Source organism: Tauraco erythrolophus, chromosome 2 (assembly GCF_009769465.1).
Source record: "Tauraco erythrolophus isolate bTauEry1 chromosome 2, bTauEry1.pri, whole genome shotgun sequence".
Taxonomy (NCBI): Eukaryota; Metazoa; Chordata; class Aves; order Musophagiformes; family Musophagidae; genus Tauraco; species Tauraco erythrolophus.
Genome location: NC_141466.1, coordinates 92,770,386 through 92,788,315, shown reverse-complemented (window position 1 = coordinate 92,788,315; position 17,930 = coordinate 92,770,386). Strand labels below are relative to the sequence as shown.

Below are 17,930 nucleotides of genomic sequence, written 5' to 3'. Positions count from 1 at the left end.
ACATAACGAAGTAAACCCCACACATCACAGCTCACCCAACGTGCTTTATCTCACAGACGTATCTACAATAAAAGTACGCTCTTGATGGCTACTGATTTGCTAAGTGGGACAAAAATGGAATAGTACGAGTACTAGAGTACTTGTATGGGGGGGGAGGGGAGAAACAGCATAACAAACTCCAGCGCGGATAACGCAGTTTGCTGCACAGACTGCTCCACTGTGTTCCTCATACAGTAAGATCAGCAAGGCCAATTTAGTCTCTCTCATCTCAGTTTAGGCTTTTTGCACTCACGGTACCAGCACAGTCCCTACTTAAATACTCTTCATCTCAAAGACATGGCCACGACCCAACTTCCAGCTCCCCTACTTCGATCCCCTCTGAATGCGCTGGAAATATCGCCGCTGCAAATTTTAAAGGGGCCGAGAACTTCAATCGGCGAGTCCACGGGCTTCTTTTCCAGCTCTAGGTTCGACCCCAGCACCACTTCCAGCGTTTCGGCCCAATCCAGAGCTCCTCCCCGCTTCGCGGCCAGTTTCTTACGCTGCCTGGGAAGGATCTGCAACACACAAACCCCCCAACCCTGCTGCATTTCAGCGAGGCTCGTCCGTGGATCGCAGCACCCGAGACCGTGGTGGGAAATCCGCAGGCGAGGACGGTACACGGGTGCGCTTTTGGTTCCATTTCAAAGAGCCACGTTTCACCGGGACAGCTCCTGAAATGCCGCAGCCCAGCGGCAGGTTTCATAGAATCATAGAATCATAGAATCATAGAATGGTTTGGGTTGGAAGGGACCTCCAAGATCATCTAGTTCCAACCCCCCTGCCATGGGCAGGGAAATCCTCCACTACACCAGGTTGCCCAAAGCCTCATTCAACCTGTCCATGAACACCTCCAGGGATGGGGCATCCACAACTTCTCTGGGCAACCTGTTCCAGTACCTCACCACCCTCAATGTAAAGAATTTCTTTCTTATATCTAACCTAAATCTGCCATCTTTCAGTTTAAATCCTTTGTCCCTTGTCCTATCACTACACGCCCTTGGAAAAAGTCCCTCTCCAGCTTTGCTGTAGGCCCCCTTTAGGTACTGGAAAGCTGCTATAAGATCACCCCGGAGCCTTCTCTTCTCCAGGCTGAACAGCCCCAACTCTCTCAGCCTGTCTTCACAGCAGAGGTGCTCCAGCCCTCTGATCATCTTCATGGCCCTCCTCTGGACTCGTTCCAGTAGCTCCATGTCCTTGTTGTGTTGGGGACTCCAGACCTGAACACAGTATTTCAGGTGTGGTCTCACGAGAGCTGAGTAGAGGGGCAGAATCACCTCCCTGGACCTGCTGGCCACGCTCCCTTTGATACAGCCCAGGATACCGTTGGTCCTCCGGGCTGCCAGCGCACATTACCGGCTCATGTTGAGCTTCTCATCCACCAGCACTCCCAAGTCCTTTTCCTCAGGGCTGCTCTCAATCCATTCTCCGCCCAGCCTGTACTTGTGCTTGGGATTGCCCTGACCCACGTGCAGGACCTTGCACTTGGCCTTGTTGAACTTCATGAAGTTCTCACAGGCCCATCTCTCAAGCCTGTCAAGGTCCCTCTGGATGGCATCCCTTCCCTCCAGCGTGGCCACAACACCACACAACTTGGTGTCATCTGCAAACTTGCTGAGGGTGCACTTGATCCCACTGTCCATGTCTCCAACAAAGATGTTAAATAGCACTGGTACCAGTACCGACCCCTGAGGAACACCACTCGTCACTGGCCTCCACGTGGACATTGAAGCGTTGACCACAACTCCTTGAGAGTGACCATCCAGCCAATTTCTTATCCACCGAGTGGTCCATCCATCAAAACCACGTCTTTCCAGTTTAGAGATAAGGATGTTGTGTGGGACAGTATCAAATGCTTTGGATAAGTCCAGGTAGACAATATCAGTTGCTCTTCCCCTATCCATCAATGCTGTAACCTCACCATAGAAGGTCACCAAATTAGTTAGGCAGGATTTGCCCTTAGTGAAGCCATGTTGGCTGTCACCAATCACCTCCTTATTTTCTATGTGCCTTAGCATAGTCGCCAGGAGGATCTGCTGCCTGATCTTGCCAGGCACAGAGGTGAGACTGACTGGCCTGTAGTTCCCTGGGTCTTCTTTTTTCCCCTTTTTAAAGATGGGGGCTATGTTTCCCTTTTTCCAGTCATTGGGAACTTCACCAGATTGTCACGACTTCTGAAATATGATGCATTGTGGCTTAGCAACTTCATCTGCCAGTTCCCTCAGGACCCACGGATGCACCTCATCAGGTCCCATGGACTTGTCCACTTTCAGGTTCTTTAGATGGTCTCGAACCTGATCTTCTCCTACAGTGGGCGGTTCTTCATTCTCCCAGTCCCTGCCTTTGCCTTCCGTGACTTGGGCCATGCCGCTAGAGCTCTTGTCAGTGAAGACTGAGACAAAGAAGTCGTTGAGAACCTCAGCCTTCTCCATATCCTGGGTGGCCAGGTCCCCCGTTTCCTTCTGGAGAGGGCCTACATTTTCCCTAGATCTCTTATCACTGACATATCTACAGAAGCCTTTCTTGTTGCCCTTGATGTCCCTGGCCAGATTTAACTCTATCATGGCTTTGGCTTTCCTAACCTGATCTCTGGTTACTCGGACAATTTCTCTGTATTCTTCCCAGGCTACCTGTCCTTGCTTCCACCCCCTATAGGCTTTCTTTTTGTGCCCGAGTTGGTCCAGGAGCTCCTTATTCATCCATGCGGGCCTCCTGGTGTTCCTACCTGACTTTCTCTTTGTTGGGATGCACCGCTCCTGAGCTTGGAGGAGGTGATCCTTAAATATTAACCAGCTTTCTTGTGCCCCTCTTCCCTCCAGGGCTTCATCCCATTGTACTCTAGCAAGGAGATCCTTGCACAGGCCGAAGTCTGCTTTCCTGAAATCCAGGGTAGTGAGTCTGCTATGCACCCTCCTTGCTTCTCTAAGTATCTTGAATTCTACCGTTTCATGGTCACTGCAGCCAAGGCTGTCCTTGAGCGTCACGTTCCCCACCAGCCCTTCATTGTTAGTGAGAACAAGGTCCAGCGTAGCACCTCTCCTCGTTGGTTCCTCTACCACTTGGAGAAGGAATTTATCATCCATGCATTCCAGGAACCTCCTGGATTGCCTGTGCCTTGCTGTGTTGTCCTTCCAACAGATATCAGGGTGGTTGAAGTCCCCCATGAGGACCAGGGCTCATGAACGTGAGGCAGCTCCTATCTGTCTGTAGAGGGCCTCATCCACTCAGTCCTCCTTGTCAGGTGGTCTGTAGCAGACCTCTACTACTATGTCCCCTGTCCCTGCTCTGCCTTTAATCCTAACCCATAAACTCTCAGTCGGGACCTCATTCATCCCCAGGTGCAGCTCCATGCACTCTAGCTGGTCTTTGACATAGAAGGCAACTCCACCTCCTCTTGTTCCCTGCCTATCCTTCCTAAAGAGCCTGTACCCTTCTATTCTGACACTCCAGTCATAGGATTCATCCCACCACGTCTCCGTGATGCCAATAAGATCATATCCCAGCAGGTGCGCATACACTTCTAACTCCTCTTGCTTATTCCCCATGCTGCGCACATTGGCATAAAGGCATTTAAGTTGGGCCCCACATGAATCTGACTTCCTGGCTGGAGCGGCTGGAATTCCCTTCTTTTGTTCTACAGGTACTTCCAGCACATGTTTATCATTCTTGATATTCCCTCCTTCTCCTTTCAAATCTAGTTTAAAGCCCTGTCAATGAGCCCTGCTAGCTTTTGCGCTAAGACCCTTGTTCCCCTCTGAGAAAGGCAAGTCCCATTCGGTGCCATCAGACCTGGTTCAGTGAAAGCCTCCTCATGATCAAAGAAACCAAATTTCTGTTGGTGGCACCAGCCTCTGAGCCATCTGTTAATCAAGTCCGGTTTTTTGTTCCTTTCTATATTCTTTCCTGCCACTAAAGGGATTGAAGAAAACACTACCTGACCCTTCGACCAATCGCCCCAATGCCCTGAAGTCCCTTTTGATGGCCTTTGGACTTCTCTCTGTTACCTCATCAGTACCGACCTGCATTACCAGTAACGGATAATAATCAGAGGGCCGTACCAGACCAGGGAGTTTCCTAGTGACGTCCCTGACCCGGGCCCCAGGGAGGCAGCAGACTTCCCTGTGGGTTGGGTCTGGTCGACACATTGGCCCCTCTGTTCCCTTCAGAAGGGAATCACCTATGACAATTACCCTCCTTTTTCTTTTAACAGAGGCAGTCAGAAATTGTGGGGCAGGCTGTCTCACCTTAGGCAACCCTCTGCGTGGGCTCTCGTCTATATTTTCCTCTTTTGATGAGGTTTTAATGGCAACGGCAGTCCGACCCGGCTTTGGAGACGCCTCCAAGCAGGGACAACCATCACCCTCCCTGTCATCCAGTTCCCCTCGCAGAGCACTGTACCTGTTACATAAGGACACCTGGGGGGGCGAGGGAATTGCCAGGCAATTGCGCTTGCCACGCCGAGCAGGGACCTTGTGCCATTGCTCCCTGTCCCCTAATTCCTCACGTTCCCTGATCCCCTTTAACCTCTCCACTTCTTCTTTCTGCTCTGCCACAACCAGATTATGGAAGTTGTCAATATCCCTCTCGCTTTCCCTAATTATTCTTAACCTGCTCACTTCCTCCCTGAGCTCCAACACTTCATAGAATCATAGAATCGTTAGGGCTGGAAGGGACATTCAAAGGTCATCTAGTCCAACCCCCCTGCAAGGAACAGGGATATCTCCAACTAGATCAGGTTGCTCAGGGCCTCATCCAGCCTGGCCTTGAGGGCCTCATCCATCCTGGAGCTTTGCCACCCGGCTTAGCAGGTCATCAACCTGCTCGCACCTCACGCAGCCATCCTCAGGATTGCTCCCAGCTACCAAGGATAAACTATGACATTCCTCACAGCCTGTGACCTAAACACCAATATCCCTTTGAGTGGGTGCTGAAAGCACATTTTTCCTCCTCCAGACGCCACCATGACTCCTTGATAAGGTGAAGCACTTCAAATCCCGTCCGAGGAGCTGTAAACTGCAGCAGTTGTCCCCTCGTTAGGCGGGAACAATAGCCTTCCTCAGCTCGTTCTCGGTGTCGTTGCCCTCCCTGAGGCTATTTATAGCCCAGTGAATCCCAGTTTCCCGGTAGCCGTCGCAGCTCTGCCTGCCCCGAGGAGCGGGGAGCCCGGCCGCACCCGCCTCGGGCTCTGCCGGCAGCCGCGGGAGCACCGCCCGCCTCCCCGCACTCACCGGGCCCACGCAGCTGAGCACCAGCCGGGTCTGCCTCGCCATGGCGGCCAGCGAGGCGGCGGCGGCCACCGAGGCGGCGTCGCCCACATAGCACAGCAGCACGCCGACCTCCGCCCCGAGCGCCGCCTTCCCTGCGCACCGGAGACCGCCGCCACCGACAGCGCCCGCCGCGCCTCTTCCCTGCCCGGGCCGAGCCGCCGCCGCCGCCCGGACACCGACCGAGGCGCTTCCCGCGCTTCGCCCCTCAGCCCTTCCCCTCGCACCCGCCCGCCGGCGGCTCCCACACGGCCCCCGGCCGCAGCCCGGACCCGCCTCTCGGCCGCCCGCTCCGGCTCCTCCCGCGGCTTCTTCCGGCTGCGCCCGGCCGCGGCCCCGCCGCCGGGATGGTCGTACTGGCAAAGCCGGCTCTGCGTGTGCTCTCCTCTGCTTTTTCGGCGCAGTTTACTGCGGGCGCGCTGCTAAGGATTAGATTCAGCACGCCTTAAGACAGCAGCACAGAGTCAGACCATCTTGTTAATAACCCAGGAAAAACACAAAACTATTCCTTAAGCTCTCAGAAACAACAACTGCTCTTTTATTTCACGAGGGGCACGAAGGCTTTCAAAGTAACACCACCACAAAGAGACAGCATGAGGAGTAACCAGTGCTTCCATCTGCTAAGATGCCTGTTATCCAGAGCGAGCCTGCTTTAGGAGTCTGGGAATGGGGCCAGGGCAGGAGGCTGGGGTTAACTGTGAAGCAGGTGCCACAGTGGTTGCAGTAAGTAGTAACTTAGAGATTAAACAAAATTCTAAAACTAGTCCCTGATAAATCCCTGATTTAATATGCTTGTGAGTTAAAACTCGGTGCTCTTTATGGGTTTCTCGCTGTAGGCAAGTAGTATTAGACCTTTTAAGTGAATTTTTCTTCTGTTTCTGCCGTAAACAATAGCAGAGTGAAACTACTTTCTGATTAGGCTTTTACAGCCAAACGAGGTTTATTGGAGTTAGACCCGGGAAAGGTGTTAGTTTACACAGGTTTGGTTTCACTTCAGACTTCAGGCTTGCTAATGACAGAGAACTCAACACCGTGTTTGTTGAGGCGATCAATCAGTTTTGTTTTGGAGAAGGCAGCTCCCGGAGAATATACACCACCCCTGTTAATGAAAATCAAAGGAGAAAAACATTAGTGGCACAGTGATGGAGTGACACCTTTTTCTGAACTCAAAGACGTCTTTCCCTGCCTGAGAAAGAAAGAAAAAGCCACTTTGTCCCACAGCAGAGCATGTGAGGAGTTTGGCAAGCTGGTTATATTCATAGGTTCCTTTCTGCATCCAGCCAACTCATAGAAACCATTCCATTAAGTGAAAAGATAGTCACTAATGGAACAGATGCTGCAAAAGCATTACTAAAATCCTGTGACTACCTCTTTTCAAATTGAAAGGCACATGAAGAGGTAGTGGCTTCAAAGCAGCTAGTGGTGAAGTATCTCCTTTGCACAGCCATTTGGGTGAGATAACACAGAAAGCCACAGCATTATGAGATCTGTATTTTCCAAGAGAAACATACGCACACAATAGTTTCCCAGGAGATCAGGTGTGCCGCATGGGAAAATACTTACTGTTTAGGCAGACACGCTGCATCTTCCAGGAGAGATACAGCTGCTTGAACCATTATGATTGGTGTAGCAACATAGCCAGGCTCTGCCAAAAAAACAACAAACAACTCTCAAAACCAACATACAGTGTGTTGAAATGTCATCTTGCTCCTACCTACAGCATGCTGAAGAATAATCTCATTGGCAATGAAACAGCCTTCCCCGTTTCAGAAGAGCTTTTTTACCTGGTAATTCTCCCAGGTAACTGGTGAAGTCCTTAAGAGGTAATCTGCACAAATACTGCTTGAAAGAGAGACCTATAACCACACAACCACCATAAGCAATCACCTCATGGTGACAGAGGGCTTTCCTCTACAGCAAGGGCTTTCCCCATTCTCTGCTTAAATTCAGGCTGCGTCTGTTGCATTAAGCTACGTAGAATCATAGAATGGTTTGAGTTGGAAGGGACCTTAAAGATCATCTAGTTCCGATCCCCTAGCTGTGGGCAGGGACACCTTCCACTACACCAGGTTGCTCAAAGCCCCATCCAACCTGGCCTTGAACATTTCCAGGGATGGAGCGTCCACAACTTCTCCGGGCAACCTGTTCCAGTGCCTCACCACTCTCAGAGGGAAGAATTTCTTCCTTAGATCTTACCGAAATCTATCCCCTTTCAGTTTAAAGCCATTGCCTCTTGTCTTATCACTACATGCCCTTGCAAAAAGTCCCTCTCCAGCTTTCTTGCAGGCCCCCTTAGGTACTGGAAGGCTGCTAGGTCATATCTCCGGAGCCTACTCTTCTCCAGGCTGAACAATCCCAGCTCTCTCAGCCTGTCTTCATAGGAGGGGTTCTCCAGCCCTCGGATCATCTTTGTGGCCCTCCTCTGGACTCGCTCCAACAGCTCCATGTCCTTCTGATGTTGGGGGCCCCACAGCTGAACACAGTATTCCAGGTGGGGTCTCACAAGAGCAGAGAAGAGGGGCAGAACCACCTCCCTCAACCTTCTGGCTACACTTCTTTGGATGCGGCCCAGGATACAGTGCAAGCGCACATTGCCAGCTCATGTCAATCTTCTTATCAACCAACACCCCCAAGTCCTTTTTTCTCAGGGCTGCTCTCAATCCATTCTCCGCCCAGCCTGTACTTGTGCTTGAGATTGCCCCGACCCATGTGCAGGACCTTGCACTTGGCCTTGTTGAACTTCATGAGGTTCCCATAGGCCCATCTCTCCAGCCTGTTAAGGTCCCTCTGGATGGCATCCCTTCCCTTCAGTGTGTCAACCACACTACACAGCTCGGTGTCATCAGCAAACTTGCTGAGGGTGCATTTCAGGAACCTCCTGGATTGCTTATGCCCTGCTGTGTTGTCCCCCCAACAGATATGGGGGTGGTTGAAGTCCCCCATGAGGACCAGGGCTTGTGAATGTGAGGCTGCTCCTATCTGTAGTTACCTCTCTAGCTATTTAAAGAAGCTATGCTTCATTAACTTCTTTCTGAATACACAATCTTGCTGTCTCCAGACTTTACTTCAGGTGCCTTCTCCTAAAGGAATGTTCTGAACAGAAGTACATTCTAGCTAGAAACAATACCATGCCAGATCTGTTAAAAGTTCACTCACGGGGGACTGGAAATAAACAAGAAATGAGTCCAGGCTGTAATAACTGAAAAATATCCTTAAAGCACTCTCTCTAACTGCTCTACTCTGCATAATGAAAACGTGAACTGGGCAAGTCAGAAGGAAAGATAACGACCAGAACACAAATGAATCGGCCATTTCAAAAAACAGGTCACAACGAATGCTGGTATCCATGGTCATCCTCGCTAAAGGGTGCTGACTTGGTCCATGTTGCAAGCGTTCCAGCAGTGGAACCGTAAACGTATTATAGAGTAGGGAATGTGAGCCAAAAGCAGGTAGCTGCTACTAACATACATACCTGGTCCTTTCACTTCGGTGCAGATCTTTACATTTGGCTTGCCGTTCTGGGGATCTTGCCCCTCACTGTAACCCTCACCAAAAAAAGTCATTGTGAAAGAGGTTCCATCCATCTGTAGTGGACAAGACAAGTGTGGTCACCAAAACAGGAACTCACTCACATCAGACAAGCACAAGGAGTAGATACAATTATCCGTTACGCCAAATACTAGGATCCACCTAACCCAGAGAGTAGTTATTTTGAGTTACGGCTTAAAAGGTACAAGCTCATCTCAATTTTTAATCACTTCCACTTTGTTGGAACCCTTATTGTTCTGAAGTCCGTTAACTCTCTCAGTGCTTTCAGTCCCGCGTTTTTGCTGCTCAGTCTCCCTCGGTCATCATCTGTGACTGAGCGCTCTGAGCCATCCATGTAAATACATCAGACCCAGTGAGACGATCCATTGTTTCTCCTATGAGATCCATATACTTCGATGTCTAATAACAGAAGGCGAGATTATTTAAATAGTCAAAGCTATCTGAACGGGCACACACGACGTGCATTTAGAAATTATTTCTTTGAGACTAAGCAGTTGACTCTAGGTTACTATTCCATCATTACAATAACAAGTTTATTCAAAAACTGTGATGGAAAGCAGCTGGTTACCTGTTTCTGGGTTGGTCCTTTCTTTGTGAAGCGTCCAGCAGAGAAAAATTCCGGGTACTACATAGTAAGAGGGGGGAGGCGACAAAGAAAGATCAAAAAATAGACCAACAGTAAACTAGAGGGGAAAAAATCTCCACACACTTAATTCGTTTGTGTTTTGAACACTTACTTTTGTCAGAAGATTTCTTCCAAAGCTAAACTTCACAAGAAGAAGAAATAAAATGCCAGCAAACATCAGCTTGATAACAGAGCCAAGACCACCTATGTTGACATACGCACCATACTGCACCTGAGGCAAAAATGTATTTTCAGTGGTAGAATTTACGTTTAAATGTTTGCATCGATTAATTTCTAAAAATAAATCTACCCCCAAATTAGCACGCAATTGTTTGATACAATAGATAGCTGTTTAAATAGGGCCTTAAACATCTGTCTTAGTTCTAAACAACTCTCTGAATAATGCTTCACTTCGTAATTCCTTGTGAGAAGACAATATAACTGCTGAATGGCGAGGGAGCGAGCACAGTAAACAAGAGTGGAAAACTTTAAAGAAAGATGTGTTTTGGTATCTGGTTTCAGGCTTTTTTCTTGCGATCTTCTTTCCTCCTCTTTGTGCTTTAGTTTAAGAGAAACTGAGGCCTTAAAGTTAGAATACTGGAGCAGCAATAGCAAGCCACTCTCATTAGTAGTTTCCAAGTATATTTTTAGGGCACTATCTCACCTTCACTTCTTAACTGATGCCTGTGATTCTGTGTAGCTGTTATACAGAGTGTTGGTGCTGGTCTCTCCACGGAAAAAAGGAAACCATGGAAAACAAAAGCTAAACATCTTTTCCACAACCACCATTTCACATTGCCTTTACTCTGCACACCACTGACCCAAGCGTCTAAGACATCTCCAGATAGAAATGAGCAGCATACATATGACTTCTTTATCAGAATGGGTACTACACTATCCTGACCTCACTATATTTACACAGGCTACAATTACAATGCTTTCAGAAGCTGTACCGATAGAGCAGAAAAAGCCTCTGCACCGGAACAGAACTTCATGTATTTATCAATCCTGAAAATCATGAAGCCTACCTTTCAAATATTTCTGAGACTGAAGGCTTCCATCCCGTACAAATACATACCCAGAAATCAGACAGCATGAGAACTTTACAAGAGACTCTCGTAACTGTCACACTAGCAGCAATAAGCAAGCTCATCAGGCAGAGTATCAAGCAGTAGGAAACAGGCCCGTGCACCCAGAAGAACCTGGACCACATCACGTCAAGCAGCTTCCAAAGGTGGAAGCTGCTTGAACAGAACAAGCCGCCTTCTTTTCAGAAGCCAAAGTGCATTGCAGTTCACTGCTCTTGCCCTAACTACAGAAACCCTACTATACAGATCTGCACTAAGAACAGTTATTATATAAAGGAAAGATTCGCTGAAAATGGTAATAAAGACATAGTATACTAATAACAGTAACTTACAGGTGTTTCCTGCAACTCTGTGTGAAAATAACGCTGAGATCGTTTCACAACAGATCCATCAGATCCCATGAATGGAATGGAGTACTGTTTGAATTCCTGATTGTAAAACACAAGTCCTCTGGGAATGGGAAAAAAAAAAACAAACACACAAAGCAAGGCAGAAAAAAAGTCAGTCACACAAACTGAAAGAAACTGATCACAACAGCCCCACCAATATGGCTTGTTCCCAAGCGTTTTTAAGGTATTATCTCTTTTCACTGAAAGCGAACTAGTTCAATTTATCCCTGCCTCAATTCAAAATTCCAAGCACTATAGCAAGGATGAATTTGACAATCAAAATAACATTCTCCTCACATTTCTTTTTTCCATTTCACCGATCCTTTCTGATATCCAACTCAAAGGTTTGCCATGTCACTAAAAGTCTCTTAGAACAAGCTAGCTTTGAGACCCAGTAAATGCTGGGACATGTTCTTTTGTCAGTAAAATACAAACAAATCAGTAAAACTGAACTTATCTTCAGTTCTACTAGATGAGCACCTACGTGATCATGTTATACTAAAGCCCTAAATGCATCTTTTTAGTAGTTAAAACTATGTTAGAAGACAGCATGTTTCACATCTTACTCTTCTTATACCTTCTTTTAAGTTTTGCACCAACTATTGGAACAGGGGCATATCCTATCTTTTTTCGAAGCTTCCTCAGGTTGTCTTGATCCGCAAGGCCATAAACAGCTGACTTCCAGGTGCCATCATGTGCACAAGAACCCTGGTGACATACCATGAAACAGTAATTAATTCAGTGTCTCAAGGCTGCATGTATTATTTTAATAACGACCCAGAATTCTTGCATGTATCATACATGACTACAAATACATATTACGATTACGTGCATTAAAGTATATTGAAATGTGGTGGGTTGACCTTGGCTGAATGCCCAGCGCCCATCAAGCCTCTCCATCACTCCCCTCCTCAGGAGGACAGGTCAAGGTAAAGGCAGTTTTATAAAGCAAAAGCAAATGTCACACACGGAAGCAAAGGAACGTAAAACATTTATTCTCTACTTCCCATCAGCAGGTGATGCCCAGCCACCTCCCAGGAAGCAGAGCTTCAATACGCATAGCAGTTGCTCCAGAAGACAAGCATCGTGACAACAAAGGCCCTCCACCACTCCTCCCTTCTCTTCGCTTTCATTGCTAAGCAGATGTCATACAGTATGGAATATCCCTTCCGTCAGTTTGGGACAGCTATCCTGGCTCTGACCCCTCCCAGGATCTTGAACACCTCAGCCTACTGGGGGGGTGGAGTGCCAAGCAGGGAGCGTTGGAGAGACAGCCTTGATGCTGTGCACGCACTGCTCAGCAGCGGCCAAAACACCGGTGTGCTGTCAACATTCTTCTAGCTATCAATACAAAGCGCAGCACTGTGAGGGCTGCTAGGGGGAAAACGAACTCCATCTCAGGCAGACCCAAAACAATCTCCTTATTCCATACGATATGCATCATGCTCAGGTCCCACATAATTTAAAATATAGACATATCCATCTCTCTGTCTCTTCTAACCATCCCACCATACTTTATTCTCATTACCAAAATCCCTTCTTACCAACACTTGCAACTTATACTACAAACTTAAACAATCTTTATACCTGACGTACAGATTTCTACATCCTCATTAACTACTATCCCATCTCCTTGAACAGATAGGTATTACTCCCCCATTCCATGGGCTTCCTCTGCTCCTCCAGATATTCGTAAGAACAGCCTGTGACTTGGGCCCCATCTGTCAAGATGGGTGCCAGGACAGGAGAAGCAGTATGTTCGATTGCTGGGAACCAACACCAGCTTGGTTCGGGTCACCATTGTGTTATTTTAAGAATGACCTTAGAATTATTTCTTTTATTGCACATTGTTGCAATTATTACACATACATGTTATGATTACGTCCATTAAAGTATATTGAAACACACCTCCCCCCACCCCCAGACCAAAAAAAAACCCAACGGCCAAACACTAGGATTACCAGCAGCCCACTATCTATCTGATGTAGTTTACTGGGGTACGAATCCTTCCCACATTTCTGCAAAACTAGTCTTTCTTGAAACAGCTTGACACAGCAAACCTTAGGTAGACAGCCTGTGCGAATGAACCTTACAAAAGGCTGTTTCCTTGGGATACTTCTATTAGCTCCCAAAGAACAGAATTCTTAGACTTATCATCAAAGAACTGCCAGCTCGTTCCTTGGTCTGAATGAATGTCACGACATTGTCAATGTTTCATTATGTATGTATTATACATAATATAATGATGTATGTATGCATGTATGATACATAATATATCATATTATATAATGTGATAGACCATATATTACGTATGTATTATATACTATATATTAACAATATAATATATTAATATACAATATATATTATGTATGTATTATACATAATATATCATTATGAATGTGTTCATTATGAATGAATGTCACGACATAGACATTATTCTAACAGGCTACGGTGACGTTACCACAAATACCGCTGAGTTTCCAAGAAGGCAGAAACCAACTAACCTCAGGCCCAAATTTCACTGTCAGGAAACTTTCAACAGCAGTTAAGGTACCTTTAAGGAAGGAGAAAACATGACTTGGTATATAGAACAGAACAGACTACTTCAGCTGGAACGGACCTACAATCATCCTCTAGTCCAACTGCCCACATACAGGCAGTATGGCATTAGTTCACAAAGCCAGAGTACGCCCTGGTGCACTCAAACAGCAGGCCACTGACGTTATTACTTGAAAAGGCAGAGTCGCGTCTTCGTCTCAAAGTAAAATAAACTGAGATTAAGTTCCACAGTTATTTGAGTTAGCAAGTACCAAATTTCTTACGTCAAGCCCTTCAATAAGGGTCGCTGATATTCTCTTTGCTCACTAAATTTGCCATCTGTCTTATCTAGTTAACGAGATACTGTAAGTAACCAAAGAAAAAAAGGAAAAGCACATTAAGAGCCACAGTTAGTTTTCCTCCAAGTTTCAAAATGAAGGATGACGTAGGCTGTGAAAACCGAGATGGACTTACGGATTTTGGTACACCTTCACTAGAAAGAAAAAGAATACAAACCCACAAAAAACCCAAACCACACAAGATATCCTAAAAACATTTAATTTTAGCAGAGCTCATGTTTTGCAAGGAATGCTCTGTTGGGATGAACACCAAAACAAAACAGCTCCTCCAAATTCTGCTCTGTCCTGCTTTGCTCGGCTCCTTCTGAGATTGTAAAACTGAACTTGCATGGGCAAATTTCAATGTAGCCAGCAACTGGGCAGACAAGGAGACAAACCCATACAGTCAAAATAGGACAAGATTAAAGACATCTTTATTCAAAACAAGTATCAGACATAAAATTATAACCCCAGGAGCAAGCAGATACTCATCTCCATGCCCCTCCTCCCCCTCCAGTCAGATCCAGAATGAGTTTTCTTAAGCTGAAAGCTGATGATATGCTCCAAGGCAAAGCAATCCCACTTAACAGCAGCTTTAATAGTACACAAAAGCAAAACATTTGGTTACTCTTATCGGCCCTTCCACCTGAAAGTCGGACCTGATGAACGAAGTAGCCTTGTCTGAAGTTACGGTCAAGTACTATTTGCACAGAATTAAATCGTCTCACATCTTTTTGCAAATGTATTTATCCTCTTCCAGTTACTGTCTAGCTGCTCTTAAAGGAAAAGGCATTGTATAGCACCATCTATCTACTTAACGCTCCTACAACAGCTTCCCAGGGCTGGTGGCAGAAAGAGAAAGTTTACGAGACCCCATTACCCACTCATTTGCTATCCCTTTCCTGCAGCCTTCCTGGCCCCACTGCCTCGTCCCTACCAGATCCTCACTGCTCCAGAGGCACTGTGCTGAGGCTTGCCTCGGGACGGCCACACGCTGGCTGAGCAGCCCGCCGCTGACAACCGACGGTTCTGTTCTCGCAGTGAGTAACACTACCTGGAATCCCCCCTCTCCCTAATGACCGATCTTCTCCCATCTAACAGCAGTATGATTTACTTCCAAATTTCTGTCTACCAGCTTGGGCTGAAACCCGTCAGCTGGTAAAGGCAGGCAAAGAGAGAGGCCGCAAGAGTTTCCACGTAAGCATTGCTGCTTGAGGAAACCGGATGAAAGCATCACCGGCTTTTCTTTTGCAGCATAGGTCACACTTAGTAACTGACTCACCTTTCAGCTTGTCCCTGGTGTACAGTACTCCCATATCCGCTGGTATAGAGTCAAAGCCACAGCTTCCAATGATATACACTCCCTTTTCCGCAGCTCTTTCGTGGTACTTCAGGTACATTCCTTCCAGAAACTAAAACACAGTCACAACAAACACTTTAGGCAGAACTCTGTATTTGGCCGTAGCCAATATGAGCCGTCAGTGCTTGGCTGTCATATCACGGCACCCTACCTACTTCAAACCACTCACAAGAGTCTTTCAGACAGACACACAGTATTCCTGTTCTGTGGTATGAAAGCCTCACAGCAGGGCAAAGAAACGTCATCGACACGACAGTCCTACAGAGAACCACAACTGAGACTTGAAGCACAATTCAAAAAATCTGCATTTCCAGAGAGAACCCCAGAGGCACTGGTCTGAAAGTAAGAAAACTCTACAACTAAGCCACATTAATGTGCTTTAAAATAATTAACGCACCTTCACATTGTAGATCAGGAGGCAGAAATCGCCTTCACGGTCAAAGACATCAGCAGAAAGGTGAAACACACCAAACAAATACTCCTTTAACAGATCCTTGAGAGAAGGCAGCATTCTTTGGCTGTCACATACCTGGGGTTCTCCAGAGATGTCAATGCAGCTTGCACCATTTTCAACACAAGCTTCTACCACAGGCTCTCCAAAGAATCTATACTAGAGACGGAAAGAACACACACATAACGAAGTAAACCCCACACATCACAGCTCACCCAACACGCTTCATCTAACAGACCTATCTACAATAAAAATATGCACTTGACGGCTACTGATTTGCTAAGTGGGACAAAAATGGAATAGTACGAGTACTACAGTACTTGCATTGGGGGGGGGGGGGGGTGAGGAAACAGCGTAACAAACTCCAGCGCGGATAACGCAGTTTGCTGCACAGACTGCTCCACTGTGTTCCTCGTACAGTAAGATCAGCAAGGCCAATTTAGTCTCTCTCATCTCACTTTAGGCTTTTTGCACTCACGGTACCAGCACAGTCCCTACTTAAATACTCTTCATCTCAAAGACATGGCCACGACCCAACTTCCAGCTCCCCTACTTCGATCCCCTCTGAATGCGCTGGAAATATCGCCGCTGCAAATTTTAAAGGGGCCGAGAACTTCAATCGGCGAGTCCACGGGCTTCTTTTCCAGCTCTAGGTTCGACCCCAGCACCACTTCCAGCGTTTTGGCCCAACCCAGAGCTCCTCCCCGCTTCGCGGCCAGTTTCTTACGCTGCCTGGGAAGGACCTGCAACACACAAACCCCCCAACCCTGCTGCATTTCAGCGAGGCTCGTCCGTGGATCGCAGCACCCGAGACCGTGGTGGGAAATCCGCAGGCGAGGACGGTACACGGGTGCGCTTTTGGTTCCGTTTCAAAGAGCCACGTTTCACCGGGACGGCTCCTGAAATGCCGCAGCCCAGCGGCAGGTTTCCCGGTAGCCGTCGCAGCTCTGCCTGCCCCGAGGAGCGGGGAGCCCGGCCGCACCCGCCCCGGGCTCTGCCGGCAGCCGCGGGAGCACCGCCCGCCTCCCCGCACTCACCGGGCCCACGCAGCTGAGCACCAGCCGGGTCTGCCTCGCCATGGCGGCCAGCGAGGCGGCGTCGCCCACATCGCACAGCAGCACGCCGACCTCCGCCCCGAGCGCCGCCATCCCTGCGCACCGGAGACCGCCGTCACCGACAGCGCCCGCCGCGCCTCTTCCCTCCCCGGGCCGAGCCGCCGCCGCCGCCGCCGCCCCGACACCGACCTTCCCCTCGCACCCGCCCGCCGGCGGCTCCCACACGGCCCCCGGCCGCAGCCCGTACCCAGCCTCTCGGCCGCCCGCTCCAGCACCGCCTGCAGCTTCTCCCGGCTCCGCCCGGCCACGGCCCAGCGCAAGGCGCCGCGCAGCTCCCCGCCGGCCGCGGTCCGCGCCACCTCCTCCACCACGAACTGGCCGGTGAAGCCCGAGGCCCCGAACACCACCAGCTCGTAGGGCCGCTCGGGCGCCCCGACCCCGCCGCCGCCAGCCATGGGGAAAAACGCCGATCGAGCCGCCGCACTGCCGCTCAACGCCGGGCAGCAGCCGGTACCGCTCGGCCCCGCCCAGGCCCCGCCCCTCCCGGCGTTGGCGGCGCGCGACGTGCGCTCGCCGGGCGGCTCCCGCGGCGCTGCCCCCCGGGCTGGGCACCGGGCCTGCCGGGCACCGGCGGTGGCACGGCCCCGCCCCGCCCCCAACGCCCGCCCTCAGCCGCTGCCGCGTAGCGCCAGTGACAGCGGCGGTTCAGCCCTCCGTTCGCGGCGGGGGAGAAATAACCTTTGCTCTGATTCCAGCAGCTAAGCAAAGCGGGAAGGGTGCCATCTCTCAGGGCCTCGGAGCATTTTTGACGTTCCTTGAGCAGATAAAAGTGTACTAAGATAGGACCAAGAGGTTTTGGAGCCCAGCAGTTGAAGCAACGTTTGTAGAGAGAGGCCATCGTTACTGGTCCTGGAGCAGATTCTTTCTATCCTGATGAGCACAGCTCATTAGTTTGAGTTATTGCCATAAGCATTTCAGCACTGGTCATAGAGAGGAGTTGAGGACTTACTGATCAAAAAGAAAACCTTAATTACCTGGAAGTAAAAGGAAACACTGTTTCCCCTACAACTACAGCAAATGTTTATGTTTCGCTCAACAACAAAAGCCGAATAACACCAAATTTGAAGTTCTCCTTGCGGTGGGGAGAAGCCATGACTCCGCAAAGCCACGACAGTAGGGAGCATTCACGATTGCTTTTCCGGCCTTTTCCTGGCGAGGCTGCTCACCTGGATTC

The 17,930-nt window shown here is 48.8% G+C and overlaps 1 protein-coding gene across 1 annotated transcript; it reads right to left on the bottom strand.

Annotated features, from left to right (window-relative positions):
- Positions 1 to 5,825: 5,825 nt before the first annotated feature.
- On the bottom strand, positions 5,826 to 17,151 carry SCCPDH (saccharopine dehydrogenase (putative)). Its single transcript, XM_086627988.1, has 12 exons — positions 16,944 to 17,151; positions 16,679 to 16,791; positions 15,720 to 15,800; positions 15,113 to 15,242; positions 13,459 to 13,508; positions 11,532 to 11,662; positions 10,898 to 11,015; positions 9,590 to 9,709; positions 9,421 to 9,477; positions 8,776 to 8,887; positions 6,867 to 6,948; positions 5,826 to 6,402 (listed from the first exon to the last, which is right to left on the bottom strand). The coding sequence occupies exons 1-12, from the start codon at positions 17,149 to 17,151 to the stop codon at positions 6,297 to 6,299; spliced, it is 1,308 nt and encodes a 435-aa protein (XP_086484114.1). The 3' UTR covers positions 5,826 to 6,296.
- Between the last annotated feature and the right edge of the window lie 779 nt (positions 17,152 to 17,930).

Coding starts and splice junctions, on each gene's coding strand:
- SCCPDH (XM_086627988.1), bottom strand. CDS start 17,151: ATGGCTGGCGGCGGCGGGGTCGGGGCGCCCGAGCGGCCCTACGAGCTG. Junction 15,801..16,678: donor TGCTCAGCTGCGTGGGCCCG/GTGAGTGCGGGG, acceptor TTCCGTCTCTAG/TATAGATTCTTTGGAGAGCC. Junction 15,243..15,719: donor ACATCTCTGGAGAACCCCAG/GTATGTGACAGC, acceptor ACTGTGTTTTAG/TTTCTGGAAGGAATGTACCT.